The 17,650-nt window shown below is 23.9% G+C and overlaps 3 protein-coding genes across 4 annotated transcripts; 1 reads left to right on the forward strand and 2 right to left on the reverse strand.

Moving 5' to 3' along the window:
* Positions 1-3,511: 3,511 nt before the first annotated feature.
* Positions 3,512-8,195, reverse strand: LOC122717247 (hexamerin-like). The gene is made up of 6 exons (XM_043941106.1): positions 7,576-8,195; positions 6,695-7,028; positions 5,669-6,090; positions 5,221-5,537; positions 4,726-5,081; positions 3,512-4,355 (listed from the first exon to the last, which is right to left on the reverse strand). Exons 1-6 carry the CDS (start codon positions 7,798-7,800, stop codon positions 3,946-3,948), a joined length of 2,064 nt encoding a protein of 687 aa, XP_043797041.1. The 5' UTR covers positions 7,801-8,195; the 3' UTR covers positions 3,512-3,945.
* Positions 8,196-11,151: 2,956 nt separating this feature from the next.
* On the reverse strand, positions 11,152-11,738 carry LOC122717273. Its single transcript, XM_043941188.1, has 2 exons — positions 11,502-11,738; positions 11,152-11,385 (listed from the first exon to the last, which is right to left on the reverse strand). The coding sequence occupies exons 1-2, from the start codon at positions 11,736-11,738 to the stop codon at positions 11,152-11,154; spliced, it is 471 nt and encodes a 156-aa protein (XP_043797123.1).
* A 2,551-nt stretch (positions 11,739-14,289) lies between these two features.
* On the forward strand, positions 14,290-17,498 carry LOC122717069 (ribonuclease Z, mitochondrial). 2 transcript variants are annotated; one of them, XM_043940780.1, is made up of 7 exons: positions 14,290-14,632; positions 14,744-15,458; positions 15,739-16,055; positions 16,182-16,580; positions 16,722-17,065; positions 17,145-17,248; positions 17,363-17,498. In XM_043940780.1, exons 1-7 carry the CDS (start codon positions 14,474-14,476, stop codon positions 17,491-17,493), a joined length of 2,169 nt encoding a protein of 722 aa, XP_043796715.1. In that variant the 5' UTR covers positions 14,290-14,473; the 3' UTR covers positions 17,494-17,498. The 2 variants fall into 2 exon arrangements, with proteins under 2 accessions (XP_043796715.1, XP_043796714.1); XM_043940779.1 differs by having other exon boundaries at positions 14,293-14,632; positions 17,145-17,498.
* Positions 17,499-17,650: the final 152 nt, after the last annotated feature.

Consider the following 17,650-nt stretch of genomic DNA (forward strand, 5'->3'; position numbering starts at 1 on the left):
AGAGATTCATATAATTTATTTTTTTGCTTTAAAAAGAATAAATAAGAAGACTCGATGAGATCAATAACCCAAGTTACATAACACACGAAATCTAACAATGAACGAACTTTGCGAACTCATGATAAAATTATTATGTTCGAATATCGAATATCACGATGATATACCGATGTCAGAGACTTATTTATCCTTTAAAATAGTTTTGCAAACTCTTTGGAATGACCTCAGATTTTGACATTGTGTTATATCATTAGTGTTAATTTCTTTCTTTCAACTAACTTTTATGTATTAGAATATTTATTTAATATCTTTTTCCATTCTCGAAGGAACTTATCGAAAAAAAATTTTAAATAACATTATCGATTAAGATTATAATTAATAGTAGCTATGAAATAGTAACTTGATTCTACAAAATCATTTTTTAAAAAATGTTTTAAAAAATGGATAGACGGTTATATTAATTCATAACTTTTCAAATTGAGAATTTCAAAAGTTATTACATAATGAAATCAATTACCATTTAATTTTCTTTTTGCAAATTATTTTCTATTTTTGTGTTTAAAACATACAGTTACGTAAAATAGAATATTTATTTACGAATAATTTGAATTATAGAAAAAGAGTGAGCACCATATTTAATCGTATTAGCAAAAAGGATTAATGATTTAGATTCGTATCCATCGAGAGTAAGAAGTTTATTCACATTCGACACAGAGAAAGTTCATTCACTTTTATGAGTGTCAATGCGAGCATGCTCGAGACAGGTTCGATCGAATGAATTTTCTCGTAATAAAATATCGATAATCGTTATCTCGCGATGTCGATATTTGTTGTCTCGCAATCGCAATTACATACGATATTTTTCTTCAGAAACTTAGCATTGCTTTTAACGTTGGTTGGATCGTGAAATTTGATATAATCGATAATATTGCGATACGCAATATATACCTCTATGTAAATGAAATCTTTCGAGAAATAAACGTAAGGACAATATCAAATTATATATCGAAAATGAAAAAATTACAAGGATTGATCGTAAAAACGATATGAAAGCAGATATATCTTTAATTTGATTAGGTATTTTGCGGGAATAGATCAGAGGAATGAAAAAAATTCTCGTTAATTGCAAGTTGTGCAATCGAGACTAAATTCTTATCGGGCGCGCAAAAAAAAGAAAAAAAAAATGATCAAAAACAGTGGTCAGACGATTTAGATTATTTATTTAGGTTATTATGTTTACAAAAATGAACAGGATATATTTAGTTGACGTAGGTCTTCAAATTTTTGATAACATAAGATAAAGATGGTTGTTTGTTCCAAGTCCAGACGAATTTTTAAGATATCGTATTCTCTATATGTAAAAAAAATTAGATTGTCACTTGTTCGCAAAATTTACATACATACTATTAATTATTGAATTCATTTTATCCCAAAAGTTATTTGAATATGAAACAAAAGGAAATATTGCAATTCAAAGAAAGTTGGAAAATACTGATCCACAATTGTAAACAAATATAATAATTGTAATAAATATAATAATACAGTTGTATGATCTAATCATTTTGAAATGTAATTTTGAAACAGTTTTGAGAAAAATTATAAATATAAAATTTTAGTTAGTATTTATAATTTTCGAAATATAAATATATTTTATTATACAATCAAATTATACAATTTATATATTTATATATTCATAACAATAATATATATAACATTCTGCTGCTTGTACATATATTATTTTATACAAATATATCATGATGGCAGTCAAAATGTGCATCATTATCATTTATCGTAATTAACATTGTAATTTCGTCCAAGAATTGTTTTATATTTTATTTTCGAAAGATTCATGGATTACTTAAACTCTCTATGGATATTTTTTACTTGATCTCTCTTCCTTCCACTCCCTCCTATTCATTTTATTTCATCGTATTTTATTTAAAAAAATGCAATTTGCAATGTTGCAAAAATGTTGCGTCATCCATTTTATACCATATTATGTTGGATTAAGAGTAGATCAGTTTCAGTTTGTTATTTGCAGAGTCAACAGTTATTATTACTTATTTCCTCCTGGTGGCAAATTGTTGTAAGAAAGAAGTATCTTGAAAGAGGGAATAATTTGACTAATTTTTCAATTTTTCAAATTCATATTATACAATTGAATACGAAACTTTCAAGAGGATACCTATTGCTAGAAAGAAATAATGAAAGTGCGTTGAAAGTGAGTTCTCAGTTGACGTTGGAGGTAGAAGAACGAAAAAAGAACGATAACAGATGTGCCTAACTAACCTAAGAGAAAAAAATTATATCGATAGCATTTGTGTATTTATTGGAAGTTCAAAGTGCGTATATTATAATTACACATGTACTTTGAAACATTTCGATCGCTTCGAGCATGATTCTATTAGAACTTTTTTCTTTTTGGATTATCAAACGTGGTTCGATTCCTTCAAACTTGAATTCATTTTCAGGGATCAGGTATATAAAGTTCAAGGAATTTCATATTTAAAATAGAATTTCATATTTAAAATAGAATTTCATATTTAAAATATTTATAATAGATCCTCAAATTTTAAAATTTATTTATAACCTTATAGATATTTATTTCTATAAAAATCATATAAAAATATAAAGATCATATAATAAAAATGTTTTTCTTTTTTAAATTTAATATATAAATACGTTATTTCTTTATATAAAAAGTATATAAAATAATGCCAATCAATAATCTTAAATAATCTTAAAATATTAACTTTAGCAATATGAATTTTTTATTAATTTTTTCCTTAAATTTATTTATTTAAGATCACATCAGCTGTTTTAATTAATCTATTGATTATGAGATCTTTTTTTTTCCCTCTATTTAATGCATATCGTTTTTATATAAATTATAATTTTTCTGATGTTTTTTGCATTGTACAACAACTTGAACTTTTTTCCATTTTGTTATACATTTCATTGCATTTATATATTTATAAATGTATAAATTGTATATGTTTCTTTAAAGAGTAGAAGACATTTTTCTTAAACGGATTATTATTTAAATGTTTATTTAAAAAATTCTATTAAAATTATGAAAAATCCTGATCTATCTATTTCGAATCGTAAGAAACATAACATTTTAGAATCTTAAAATTTCGAAGATTCTAAAATGTTTGAAAATTTTAAAATCGAAATTGAATTATCAAATGGAACAAATCGATTGCATTTGATATATTTCACATTATAATAATGCAAATTAGTTCAACCATTTTTTCACGTTTATTATAAAAAAAATCAAATTACATCATTCTGAAATTTATATCATGTTTAATATCATTTTTAATATCAACAAATTATGAAAGAATATAAAAATACATAAAATATACTATATTAAAATAATATTATACAATAATATTATATAATAAATATTATATAATAAATATAATTCTTAATAATTCTTGATAATTATTCGATGAATAAAATCGAACTATATCAGTTTTAAATTAGACCTCGAAATAATTTTAAAATTCAGTTTTGGATAAAGAAAAACTATCTTTATGCAACAAGTAAGAAAGATATTTTACATAGGCCTTACACAATGACTTCATCTGATATAAAATATAAAAAAGATAGTATTGAATACGATTCGAGGATCACTATGCCAAACATATTTTAATCGCCAACAATTAAATAATGAAACGCAATTTTTTTTATCGATTCTCATCTTATTTAATTTTACAGAGTCATCTTTTCAACCAAACATTCTATACAGGTAATGTATGTAACAATGTTTTATGTATAACCTTAATTAATTCATCTATATAATAAAAAAAAAAGGCCAACAATCAATAAGCAAAAAAATTCAGTTTTATTCAGAATCTTTTATTTAAAAAATTTCTTGCAGAATATTGCAAAGCAGTCGTTTAAAAAAAAGTGCACCGTTTTATACAAAAACTGCATTTTCATTCAGTAATTCATACTCTCCTTCTCGTTTGGACGATTATAGATAAACACATCCTTAAAGTACATGTTAGGAATGGTGAAATTCCATGTCCACATGGGTCTGTCCAATGGAAATCCGAACAGCTTGTTGTCCAACGTCATTTTTCCGTATAAAGGTATTTCATATGATTTCGTATTGCTTTCGTCCATCGAGCTCAGGAAGAAGAACATCTTGTACCTCATACCTTCCGGTTTGCCACGCGGCAAGATGAGACGTTCAGGGAAGCCTAACATTTTCTCAGAGTAAGTGAATGGTTCGCTTCCGCTGATCGCTTTGTTCAGTTTATCGTAGAACACGTCGCTGGGCATTATACTTGACGTCGTAAATGGTGATTCTGAGCTGTGACGTTCGATGCTGTTACTTCCAGGACGGACTGTAAAAATAACGAGAAGTTTAGAGTTTGGATCTTTGATAACTAGAACAAAATATCTTTATGTTAATAATTTTAGTTAACACGGCGAAAGAATCAAAAATTAATATACAATAGGAAGAAAGAGAAAGTTCCAAGTCAAATTTTAGATCAAATGATAGATCAGAATCAATTCCAAATCAAATTTTAAATCAAAGATCTATTAGGTTAGAAAAATATCCTAAATTCTAAATTTCAAATTTTAACAAGTTTGATTTAATTAAATTGAAAGAATTTGGAATTAGTATATTATATTGCATTATATGATAATGTAGGAACGAATAAAAAATACTAACTTATATGATAATGTAAGGAACGAATAAAAAATACTAACGTGTTACGGCAAATCGATCCATTTCCATGAACAGATAGAAATATTTCTGTAGATAGACCATATCTTGTTTAATCTCGTCAAAGGCTGGTCCAAGGAAGATTCTCATCATTCCTTTCGTTTCCTTATCGCTGTTGATGTTTATTTTATAAGTGAATCGCTCGTAGTTCATACAAGCACGACGCGCTTTCAAACGTAAATACATTCCACCTTTGAAGTTTTCTACTGACACGGCATTGTTGATCAGAGTGTCACATTTGTCAAAGTACGTATATAGTTTATCGATATTCACAGATTCGAATTTAACTCCTGGCATCTGTAGTTCATTTTGACTGTACTGAGGTTGCAGTTTTTTGTATCTGAATGCACGTAATAATTGGTTAAAAATTAATAATTTTCTTCATTTTTTTTCTCTTTATATGAAAATCGCAAATTAATTGAATAGCATCGAATATTAAAAGAAAATTAGAAAATAATGGTTCAAAAGAATTAACATACCTCAAGAAGTAATTTAAGATTTTTTTGTAGAGCATATAGAAAGCTGGATCTCTCATGCTAGTAGAATAACTTTGAAGGGCGCTCGGGATTAAGTTATTCTTGTTCTGGAAGTCGAGGTTGAAGCCCAGGATATCGCGAGCAAGAGCATCGTACATACCGTAGAATTTCGTGTTAATAGAGTCACTGTTTCCTTCTATTACATTGCCAAGCATATTTAAACCTTCTGGTGTATAAATGTCTATCTTCTTTCCATATTCGTCTATCAAGTAGCCGGAATCGATAGCATCCATTAAACGCATCTCCAACGCGTTGATTACCTAAGGAATGAAATTTTTTTCATTTTTTTTCGTTGTAATTCCTTATAATTTGGAATTAAAATTTTTTGCAATTGATTTGAATGAAATATTTTTTCTGTTATTCGTTATTTAAAAAATCGAATTTTACTCACGTTAAGATATTTATATTTATAATAGGGCAAAGACGAAAATCTATTTCTCTGTGGGAAAGTTATACCATTAGAGTACATTATGGTGGAGTAAAATCCAGGATAGATGGGGTTATTCCAATCGAATTCCGCTATTTTGCCAAGATCGTTTGACATTCGTTCGAGGAAATACCTAGCCATCAATTGCTGGTGAAGGAAATAGTAAAGCTGTCCACGTATTTCTTTGGGCATATGATATTGGCTGCTGGACATCCAATAAGGCAACATTTCACGCATGTAATAATAGTATGCGTTCAATTCAACATCTTCCATGAAATAATCAAGCTTGTATTCCGGATCATCGTATTCCCTCGCATATTTGCCGGAATAGTTCGTATTCACTATATATGTTTCGATATTGTTCATTCCAGTCACAACGCTAGAGCCTGAAAAATATTATTTTACAAAATTAATCCTTAATTATAAGTGAATGAGTAATAATTAAAGTTCTCGAAAAAATTCATGAAAAAGTAAATATCTAAATTCTTAAAATTAATAGATACAATAGTGAAATAAAATTTTTGTATGAATTATTGTCGCAAATTATTATAAAAATTTCTTTTTTCTTTTCCAAATGTAATTTATGATTCCTATTAATTTGAAAATTTAAAAATTAGTATTATTAGTTTTTCAACTTTAATATAAAACTATTATATTTATTTTACTATTTTATATAAATAAAATGTAATTAAAATGATGTTATGAAAATAACATAATTTTTATTTTGATAAATTATAATGTTAATTTTATCAAAAAATTCATTAACTTTTTCAATAATCATAAACCAAAAAATATAAAATCATTTAATGGAACTTAATAACCTATTATATTTTATTACCTAATATATCCTATTACCCATTATGTAATTATTACAATAAACGAGAGACATTTTTAAATTTTTACTTTGAATCTTTTCTCTTTTTAATCTTAGCGGAGTTGTAAAAAAATTAAAATAAATGATATGTTAGTATAAAAATAATTAATAGTCACCTCGAGACATCTTTAAGTTTTGTGCCTCTTCTATAACACTCGAGTCGAAGAAATAATTGGGATAGATCTCGTAGATCGCAGGAAGTCTCATGTATTTAGTGTCAGATCTGTAGAGGATAGCGATAGAAAACGCTGTGGTAAACATGCCGCTGTTCATCCGAAGTCGAGCCCAAGCGGCAGTTTTGTAAAACGTTTGGAAGTCCTTCGCATTGTATAACAATTCGAACAACATTCTCACCTCGTATTTCTGTTCAGAGTTAAGCGGAGTAAAAATGGCGTTACGCGATAGGAACATTCCTTGTTTGTACCACCACAGGAACTTTTGTATGACATTCTAAAATTAATTAAATTTAAGATTCAACTTTTTTATTGAAGTTATAAAATAAAAGGTTATATGTTATATTGCGATATATGAGATGTTAGTTGTATAAGTCTCCGATATTTGTCGCTTTACTACTTCAATATTATGTTTCTTTCAGTTTTAATAAAATATATTACGATTAATACATTAAAATAACCAGTCTGTAGTATCTAAGTATCTATTCTACATAAATTATAATTAAAATGATTATATTTCTATCTCGATAAATTACAATATTAATTTTGTCAAAAATATTTTTGTTTTGAATAATCGTATAAATAATAAATGAAATCATTTTGATGGATTTGTTCTATCCATATTAAAATACTAATTTCAATTAATTTCACAAATAATCATATTGTGAAATCGAAATTGAAATCAAAGTTATATTTTAGCGAAAAAAATATTCAATCCGTCATTATTTTAAATTAAGATACCCAGGTAGATTAATATGGTATCCTACAGTATCTATTCGAAATTCCATAATTCCATCAAAAACCTTGATAAATAACAGTATCACCTTGTCTTTGTACATATCCACGTTACTCTCCATATCGTAGTTCCTGCCTACATCGTACCATTCTGCATCGCTCAAGTCTGCCTGTCTTACGTAAAGCAACAGGTCGAATATCTTCTTTTGCTTGTGAAGGAAATCCATATCAGCGGTGTGCTTTCCAGCGTAGGAAGCGCCCTGTGCGCCGCAAATGGCAGCGAGCGCCACCAACAAAACTACTTTCAACAACATCCTCGCAATGGATGAGGGGGAGGGAAAAAAATATCGTTTCACCGTCGACACCCGTCGTTTCGACGTTTTGTATCGATTATGGGCTTAACGGCGAGCTTTTATACTTATTCGGAATAGGATAATCGCATTAAACCTCTGACCCATATCATACTTACGAGATACTATATGTCATCTATATACATTTGTACGGTTGATTAGTAGACACGAACATTTTTTCCAAACCCGATATGATATTTTTTCTTTTTCTTTTTATTTACTTTTGAAGAATAAAGGAAGACATAGAAAAAGGTAAAATAAGATGATTATGAAAGTCACAGGGCATTCAAAAGAGAAAAAAATGATTTTAAGAGCTTTTAAAAAGATTTTTTCCTTTTTTAAACAAAGAATTTTTTCAAAATTTCAAATAATTTCCAATTTCAAATAATTTCCAATAACAGTTTTTCATTCTAAACTTTTCGTTTTGATCATTTAGTTTTTTTCATATGCTATTCATATGCAATAATCTGAATAATCGAGATCGATAATTTGGATAATCGTGAATCGATTAATCGAACTCCCATTGTATCAGATTAGATTTTAAATCTAGTGTATAAATATAATGTTAAATGGATAACTTAAAAACACTTTTATGCAATTTTTTATTAAATTCGCATATTATCAATTCAAATTCTTTTGAATATAGTAATCACAATATTGGAAATCGAATGTTTAATTTTAGAGAAGAAATTTATTTGAAAATTATAGAATTAGTTAATTTCGAGAAGTTGAATTTTTTTTTTTATTAAATTTTTCAAAGATATTTTTTAGCTCTTAAATTTGGTAATATAGACACATTTATAAAGACCATTATATTTATATAAATACACAATCACGTAAAAAGTCAAATTAAATTTCATGAAAAATCCCTAGAAAGGATTAAATATCAATTATTATATCCTGTCAAAGAAACAGAAATTTTTAGAAAAATAAATAGAATTATTTCCAAATAATAAATAAATTTAAATTAATTCTTCGTATTTATTCATTTACAATATTACTTTCATTTGTGAGAATTTTAAATAAATGCCATCTATCTTTGGCGAGTAAAGATAAATTAAAAAATTAATTGCATTCGAGATAAAAATTTGCAATTTATAATCTCGATTGAAATAATCGAATTATTTTAACTACATTGTTTCAAAGTTGATTCTTACTTTATTATTCTAATATATTATTAATGTAATTCATATTTTTCTTAATGAACAATCAATTTCTTCGCATATTTCGAAAGAAAATATTGCGAAAAAAAATAAATATAATGTAACAGACAAATATTATTTCTATAATATATCGAACAATTATTGCTATTTCAAGAATATAATTCTTTAAGCAATATCATAATAATATTCAAAATACAAAAAAGAATTGTTCTTTGTAAAATTTTGTAAAAAAATATTTACGAAAAGATTTGTCAGGATTAATTAAAATCTTCTTAGAGTTAATTAAGTGAATATATAAGTTTGATTATTTAAGTTTTTTCTTTTTTAAAAAACAAAATTCTCATCATGGTTTTTGTGATAACGATTGGAAATCGATAAAGATTTTATTTAAGTAATATTTATTAGTATTATTATTTTTTTTAAATTTTTTTTTATCATTTAAATTATATTTTATGTTTTAATCAAACATATTTTTTTATTATTTTTCTTATATTTAAAAATCGATGAATATTTAATAAGATAAACGTATGATTCGTAATAATAAAAAATCATACAAAATATCTTTTTATTTCTGATAAAGGATTAATGTACATCGAGCTTTAATTTTCAATAGGTATTAATCTTCAGATAAAAATATCTTAAATCGCTCGTGCAACGTTCTTTTATTTACAAAACTGAAAGAAAAATATTCCATTACGAAAAATATTCCATTTCGTACTATAGAAATTAATTATTTAAAATTAAAGAGCCTAGAGTAGTAATTTTTTGACAAAACAATTTGAAACGAGTTGAAAATTTATCCAAGATATATGTAATTTTTATAGTCGCAAATAAAACAAATTATTATTTATAAAAAATTTATAATTAATATTAACATGATTTGAATTAAAATAAATCATCCATTTTTCTTTTACTTGGATAATAAATAAGCAAATAAATATGTATGTATATAAATATGTAATATAAGCATATGTAATAGCATATAAATATATAATATAAAAATTTTATAATTCATACTCATGTGGAAATGAAGATATTAATAAAGTTTAATATTTAAATTAAATATATATATATATATATTTAATATATATATAACATATNATTCTATATTCCATTCGAATTGTGATCTCGTGTAAATATTCTTATATGAATTTTTTCCCATCACACAAAGAAATGTAAACAGATGTTTGAATGGAAAATTCTCTTACAATCTCATTCTTAGTAAATATATTGTTGATCAATCTCTCATATGTTTCTATGTAAAACGCTGTGTCTGTATCTTCCGTTCTGTGTGTGTATCTTCCTCTTTGTGGGAAGATAAATATTTTGAATTTGTTCAAAATTATTAATCACTTTCTAGACCAAATTTTAATTTTAAATTCTGTTAAAAGATCCTGATAATTTGACAGGAATAATTATTATTATTAATCATTATGAAAAGATCTTAAATAAATTGAATTAATTATTAATTTGTAAATAAGTAAATCAATAGTGAAGGAAAATGAATAAGAAGAATGGATATCTCATATCGCGTATAATTGGACCAATATTGTGAGTATACAATTTCGTTATTGATTTAATTATCGATAAATATGGTATATAAGGTCAATATTTTGAACTTTCGAAGGGAAAATTTCGTACATTTTATCAACTACACTGATAAATGATTAAAATATATTTTTATTCGAAATAAATAGTTAAGATACAGCAATTTTATAATTATTTATTTTATACATGTATATTTCGCTTAAAAATTGTATTGTGTTTTAATACAAATTAATTAATAATAAAACGCATTAAAAATACATTTTGGACTGTATTTTTCTTTATATATACAACTCTGATAAAAAATAAAATATTATGCTTTTAAAAATTCAAATGACAATTCATTTATTCGCATTATTTGAAGTTTTTATCTATAACCTCTAAAATTTTTCGATAGATCCATATAATGAAGATATTTAGGATATCATTTCTCATTTTATAATAGTTCATCACTACAGATTCTCTTACAATTTTATAATTAAATTATATTCCGTGAGAAAAGAAATATTGTATATTAGATACCTTGAAGAAGCAAAGAATAAGTACTATATTATATATATATAAGTACTATATTATATATATATTTTTTAACACACTTACACTATATTCAATTGTTTCCATTTCCACATATAGTATGTTTGATTAAATATCTACCTGTACATCTTGGTTTTAATTTCTTTCTCATTTCATGCAACATAGAAGATAATTGATATTCTTCATTTCGCATTGGAAATGTAATATTGTGTATTTGAATTTTGTTATATCGTTTATCTATTTTTAGAGGTGATCTTAAAATATGTAGATAGTTACTGGGATAGAAGAATGTTCTGAGTATGATTGCCTTTCAAATATAAATTAATTGATTTTGAAAAATATAATTTTGGAAAAAATAATTTAATTTTTTAAATATAAAAAATTTCAATTTGACTTTTCCATGAAATAAAAATTATAACTCACTCTCCAATAAAATTCAAGTTCAGTAAAATATTGATCCATCTCAAAACGCCATAATTTCAATATTTTTTCAAAATTTTCATCTCTTAAATATCTTTGAGACAAGGTTTCCGAATATTTTTTTGAACGTTTTTCTAATTCAGCTTTTATGTCTATTATATATCTTTTGAGAAACATGGCCATAGAACCATACTGAGACGATGCAAAAATTATATCGTTCGCTGAAGGTAGTATATCCATGTCCCTCGATTTTTCACCTTGGAATAATTTATAACTTATATTTATAATTTATATTTATAATTTATAATAAACTTTTATAATGAATAATTTATTATCTAAATTCCATCATATGCCTGGAGACAAGTCTTATTCATCGTATAAAGAATATTTAATCTTAAGAACTTAAATTTCTAGTTTTAAGCAATTAAACAAAAATTCAAATGTATTAAGTATTAAATTTCAAATGTATATAGTAAATAACGATAATTCTAGCTGAATTATGAAAATCTACCAAAAGATTGAAATCGAAGAATGAAAATGTTAAGTTTTAAACAATATACAAGTAGGTTATCTCTACAATCTTAAAATGGGAATATTGCTCTTAATTAAAGATTCCTGTGGTAATTTTAGCAATGTTTTTCTTTGCGAAAATTCTCATTAAAGAATTATTAACGAAAAATGCAAACCAATTACAGAGCGCATAGTTTAGTCGAATGCAACAATAGCATTAGTCGCCGATTGAGCACAAACAAATCGAAGCAATATACGTCGAGGAAAATTTGAATATAACAAATATTTTTTTATCGATAAAAAATTATATCAAATTATAATGCAAACAATAAACAAACTATAATTTCAATATACGGGATCAACAATTGTTGATTTTTTGATCAAAATTGAAGATCAAAAATATCCCTCGCAGTTGTTTATCACATTGTCAATCACAATAAAAGCGAACACAGTACTACATGTAGATTCCAGATGCTTTATCTCATGTATTCTATTTAAAATTATTTATTAAAGCCTTTATAGATTTATGTTAAATAAAAAGATATCCAAAATATCCGAATATTAATATAAATAGGATTAAAATAGATAATATTTCAAATTCAATATTTCGAACAAAATATCTTGTTAAATTGAAATGTAACTTTAAAATAGTGGCAAAAATAATTTCTGACTATTGTAATGTTACAACAAATTAAAGGATATATACATACGATTAATTTTTAAGATAGTAAAATTTACTTGGTATATATTATAATTTAATATAAATAATAAAAATATTCGAATTAAAATATATATATATATATATTTATACTTTTTATATTTTTATTATTTTTTAAATAAATAGATTTATTATTATTATTTTTAGATATGAAATGATTAATTTAAAATAACATTTAACAAAGAAATAGAATAAATAATAATAAACGTTAAGTTTTTATATACTATATTAAAACTTACTTTCTCACAAAATTATATTCTTTATCACTTTTGATTTCTTAAGAAATATATTCAAGTATTCAAAATTATTAAAATAGGCAAAATAAGAATTTTTTCTATTATTTAATTTCGTTAACATAAACAAAGTGAATTCAGTTACAGATTGAAGAATTATATTTATTATGCATTATAAATGTTATATAGTATAATTGAACATTTAATGAATCAAAAAAAATAATTTGATTGAATATTTACTTTTATTATTCATGAAAAAAATAAAAAAATAGATATAATAATAATTATTATAATATATAACTAATATATTTTTTTAATTTTAAATTGTCTCTAAACGCATAAATTTTTGCCAAGTTTTTTTAAATAAAGAAAAAAATAATTCAAAAATAGGATAAAAATTAGAAAATCAGTACTATCTCTAGAATATTATAAATGAAACTAATATATAAACGAGAAGAGAAATAATAAAAGATGAAGTAAAAATTGAGAAATCAACACCATCTCTAAAATAAATAAAATTAACATATAGAGAAAGAAAGCAAATAGAATAGAAACAGACAAAGTAGGAATTGATTATCAACGCCATCTCTTGAGTATTATATACATCTTTCTTTCTTAAAAGTAAAATATAGCAATGATTCTTAATTCTTATTCTACCTTATTCTAATCTTTAATATCTTTACCACTCAAGAGGTAATCTTAATGGTCAATTCTTTTCTATCTATTAGTCAATTCTATTCTATCTTTATTCTTTTATTGTTGTATTTTTCTTCTATTTATTAGTTTTACTTACTCTAGAAAGTTGATTTTTATTCTATATCTTCTTTTATTATGCTTTCTTTGTCTATAATTATTTCGCAAAAATTTACTCGAGAAATAGCTTCAATTTATAAAATTTTTTTTAATTTTCCCGCGTAATTATTTTTTCCAGTTGTTTGCCATGAAATATGAAACAAGTTTACATAGTTATATAAACTTATGAATTAAGAGAAAAAATTCCAAATTTCTCACATAATTTCTTCTTTCTAGATCGGCTAATCTAAATTTCGTCTAATAAATACATCATCTTATATCATTATATTTCTGCTTCTTTTCATTGCATATTTACTTATGTTATGTTATCATGTTTTTTGTATAATGTGGTTAACACGTGATTGTATTTTCAATTTAGATTTTTATTGTAGAATTTTTATTATACATTTTTATTTTAATAAATAATGTATTTGAAAGTTTTATTAATAAATAATGTATTGACAAAAATTATATCTAACGCATGTTACAATTTATAAATAATAAGGTTAAGTAAAAAATATAATAAAAAACAGTTTATAACGATTATTAATTGATATATATTGTAATTTTTAAGAAACTTGTTAATTATATCATTTAATTATCATTAACTTAACAATTAGACAATTGTTTTTGTTTCTAAAACTAATTAATTGACAAACTATTCATTATTGATTAGCTTTTAAATATTAAATAGTTTTAAAAATAGTTTTTTTTGTTTTGTGATGTTCAAAAATATCGTATACTGTTTTAAGTGCATCATTAGAAATATTCACAAAATTGAATTATATAAAAAAATAGAAACTATACATGAAACAAATAATTTGTCAATGCAAACAATGAAACGAGTGAAATCTTATACACATTTTAATGCAAAATTAAAGGTATTTAAAATATTTATAAATGAAATGAATTAATGTTAAATAAATTAATTCTATATTAAAATTTATGATAACAATAATAAAATTTTGTTAAAGTTTAATATTTGAAAACAGGTACTTGGCAGTGGAGCACTTGGAACCCCAGAAAATATATTTTTTATAAGTGATCATGTTAATTATATATTTAATTGTGGAGAAGGTACTCAACGTTTAAGTCAAGAACATCATTGTAAATTATCCAAAGTTTATAATATATTTGTGACACATTCTTCTTGGAAAAATGTTGGAGGTATTCCAGGTTTTCTTTTAACAGCACAATCAAATGGTTTAAAAAAAATAAATATTCATTGTCCAGAAGGATTTGATAGTTTTATACAAACAATTCAATCATTTATATCTTTACCAAATCTAAAAATTTCTTTTCCTGCGATCAATGAATCTAAAGTATATACTGATGATATAATGAATATTTCATATATTCCTATAACAAAATCTTTCAAAAGCACTGAAGGAAGTTCTTTATATTTAACTGATAAAGAACAATGGCACACAAATATAAATGGTAAAAGAGTTATTAATAAAAAAACACAAGAGGAAGAAATAAAAACAGAAAAGAAAGTAAAAAGTATTCCACATTTATTATGCTTTATTTGTGAAGTTCATCCAAAACTTGGAAAATTGTTAATAAACAAATGTATAGATTTTGGTGTATCACCTGGACCAGATTTAAATTTATTAAAACAAGGAGTGGATATTACTAAAGAAGATGGAACAATTGTTTATAGCAAAGATGTAGTAGAACCATCTGAATCTAAAACCATTTTTATAGGTAATTCTAAAAATATTTAAATCTATAAACAACTTAAATAATATTAACAAGTATTAAACAATATATATAATAACAAGTATTAAATTATTATTCTGTAATTATTTTTTTTTAATTGCTTTGGTTTGTTTTTATTAATTTATTTATTAATTTTAATATTCAAAAATAATTAAAAATATCCTGTTTAAAAAATGAAGGTAATTTGAATAATTATAATTAAAAAAATATCAATTTATCTTTTCTATTATTAAAAAATTCAATTAATGTTAAAAATTTTCTTCAGTTTTAGAATGTCCAACAGAAGAATATTTGGATTCCATTATAAATCACTCTAGTTTTTTAAAATATCAAACAGAATCAACAAAAAAGGAAAATGAAGTTTTTTGCATATTTCATTTTACTCCTGAAAAAATTTTCACAAGTCAAAAATATCAAGATTGGATAAAAAAGTTTTCCTCAAAAACAGAACATATAATTTTAAATGATGAAAATACTTGTATGGGCAGTGAAGCTGTTTATAAGAATCAATCTTTATTAAATATGTTGCATCCTGAAATATTTCCTTTATTAAATAAAGATTGTTTCGAAAAAGATAAAGAGGTAAAATGTTTCAAATTAAATAATAATAAAGATATATTTAATAAAATAATATTCATTTCTTTAATATAAAAATTGATATATTAAAAAATTTTAAAAAATGAATAATTAGAAAATTTTATATTTCAGACTATGAATAATAACTTTCATCGTGCTAGAACAGCACAAATATTACATTTACGGCCAAATGTATCTACTTTAATTAATCATAAAATTTATAGGGAATCACAAAAATATATTGATGAAGTTATAAAAATTCCTAATTTTATAAATGTTTTAGAGGAATTAAAAATAATTATTAATGAAAAATCATCAGAACTTAATTTAAATAATATTTCTGATTATCCACGAATTATAATGTTAGGTACTGGTTGTAGCGTACCAAATAAAATTAGAAATACAAGCAGTATTCTTTTACGAATTAACAAAGATAGTAGCATTTTATTGGATTGTGGAGAAGGTACTCTTGGTCAAATTATTAGATATTATGGGGTTTTAGAAGGTCTTAATATTTTACGTACTATTAAGGTACGTCGCTTACATTTTAAAATTAATAAAATTAATAAAATCATTTTTGACTTTAGAACATTGATATTCATATTTTAATTGATGTCTACAATTTTCTTTTAATATAATAATAAAATACTAATCTTTTTTTTTTTTTTTTAGGCTATTTATATATCACATATACATGCAGATCACCATTTAGGACTAATTGGTTTATTATTACAAAGAAGAAAGATCACAAGTCAAAAATTATATTTACTATCACCGAAAAATATAATGCCATGGCTGAATTTTTACAATGATCGATTTGAATCTATTGTCCATCAATACATTTTAATAGATAATAATAATATATATCTAAATTATCATAAGTTACCTACAACTTTTGAACTTGAACTCTACAATAAATTAGACATTAAAGAAATAAATACAATTCATGTTCCACATTGTAAACAATCATTTGGTATTGCTATTACTCTCAAAAATAATAAAAAAATTGTTTATAGGTAAGATAAATAAAATGTATAATTTAAAAATTAATTAATTTTATATGTTAACAATTCATAATTCAAAATTTTATTTCAGTGGTGATACTATATTTTGTCGAAATCTTATAACTTTAGGACAAAATTGTGATTTATTAATTCACGAAGCAACTATGGAAGATGGTCTTGAAAAATTAGCAAAAAGTAAATTACATTCAACTACTTCTCAAGCAATAAATGCTGGAAAATTTATGAATGCGAAATTTATATTATTGACGCATTTTAGTCAACGTTATTCAAAAATTCCTTCTATTCCAGACAAAGAAATAAATGTCGGACTAGCTTATGATTTCATGGAGTTTAAATTACCGCAATTACCATTGTTACCTCTCTTCTATCCATGTATAAAAGTAATGTTTAATGAATATAATAAAGTAATGAATAATTAAACATTCACAATATATTATTAATTATTATACTTAAAAATATTTGAAAAATTATTTCTGTTATATAAAATAAATTATCTTTTTTCGGAAATTATAAAAATCAATTAATAGTTTTAGATTATATTGGCTTAAGAATGAATAATAAAATTAAAAGGCTATG

Source organism: Apis laboriosa, unplaced genomic scaffold, assembly GCF_014066325.1.
Source record: "Apis laboriosa isolate Shangri-la unplaced genomic scaffold, ASM1406632v1 scaffold4_cov146, whole genome shotgun sequence".
Taxonomy (NCBI): Eukaryota; Metazoa; Arthropoda; class Insecta; order Hymenoptera; family Apidae; genus Apis; species Apis laboriosa.

Bases quoted from the DNA above. Each gene is read 5' to 3' on its own strand.
- LOC122717247 (XM_043941106.1), bottom strand. From the start codon at position 7,800: ATGTTGTTGAAAGTAGTTTTGTTGGTGGCGCTCGCTGCCATTTGCGGC. The intron at 7,029-7,575 runs GTGATACTGTTA...AATTAATTTTAG, and splicing joins TGGATATGTACAAAGACAAG to AATGTCATACAAAAGTTCCT. The intron at 6,091-6,694 runs GTGACTATTAAT...AATATTTTTCAG, and splicing joins AAACTTAAAGATGTCTCGAG to GCTCTAGCGTTGTGACTGGA.
- LOC122717273 (XM_043941188.1), bottom strand. From the start codon at position 11,738: ATGGATATACTACCTTCAGCGAACGATATAATTTTTGCATCGTCTCAG. The intron at 11,386-11,501 runs GTGAGTTATAAT...TATATTTGAAAG, and splicing joins AACTTGAATTTTATTGGAGA to GCAATCATACTCAGAACATT.
- LOC122717069 (XM_043940779.1), top strand. From the start codon at position 14,474: ATGTTCAAAAATATCGTATACTGTTTTAAGTGCATCATTAGAAATATT. The intron at 14,633-14,743 runs GTATTTAAAATA...ATTTGAAAACAG, and splicing joins ATTTTAATGCAAAATTAAAG to GTACTTGGCAGTGGAGCACT. The intron at 15,459-15,738 runs GTAATTCTAAAA...AATTTTCTTCAG, and splicing joins ATCTAAAACCATTTTTATAG to TTTTAGAATGTCCAACAGAA.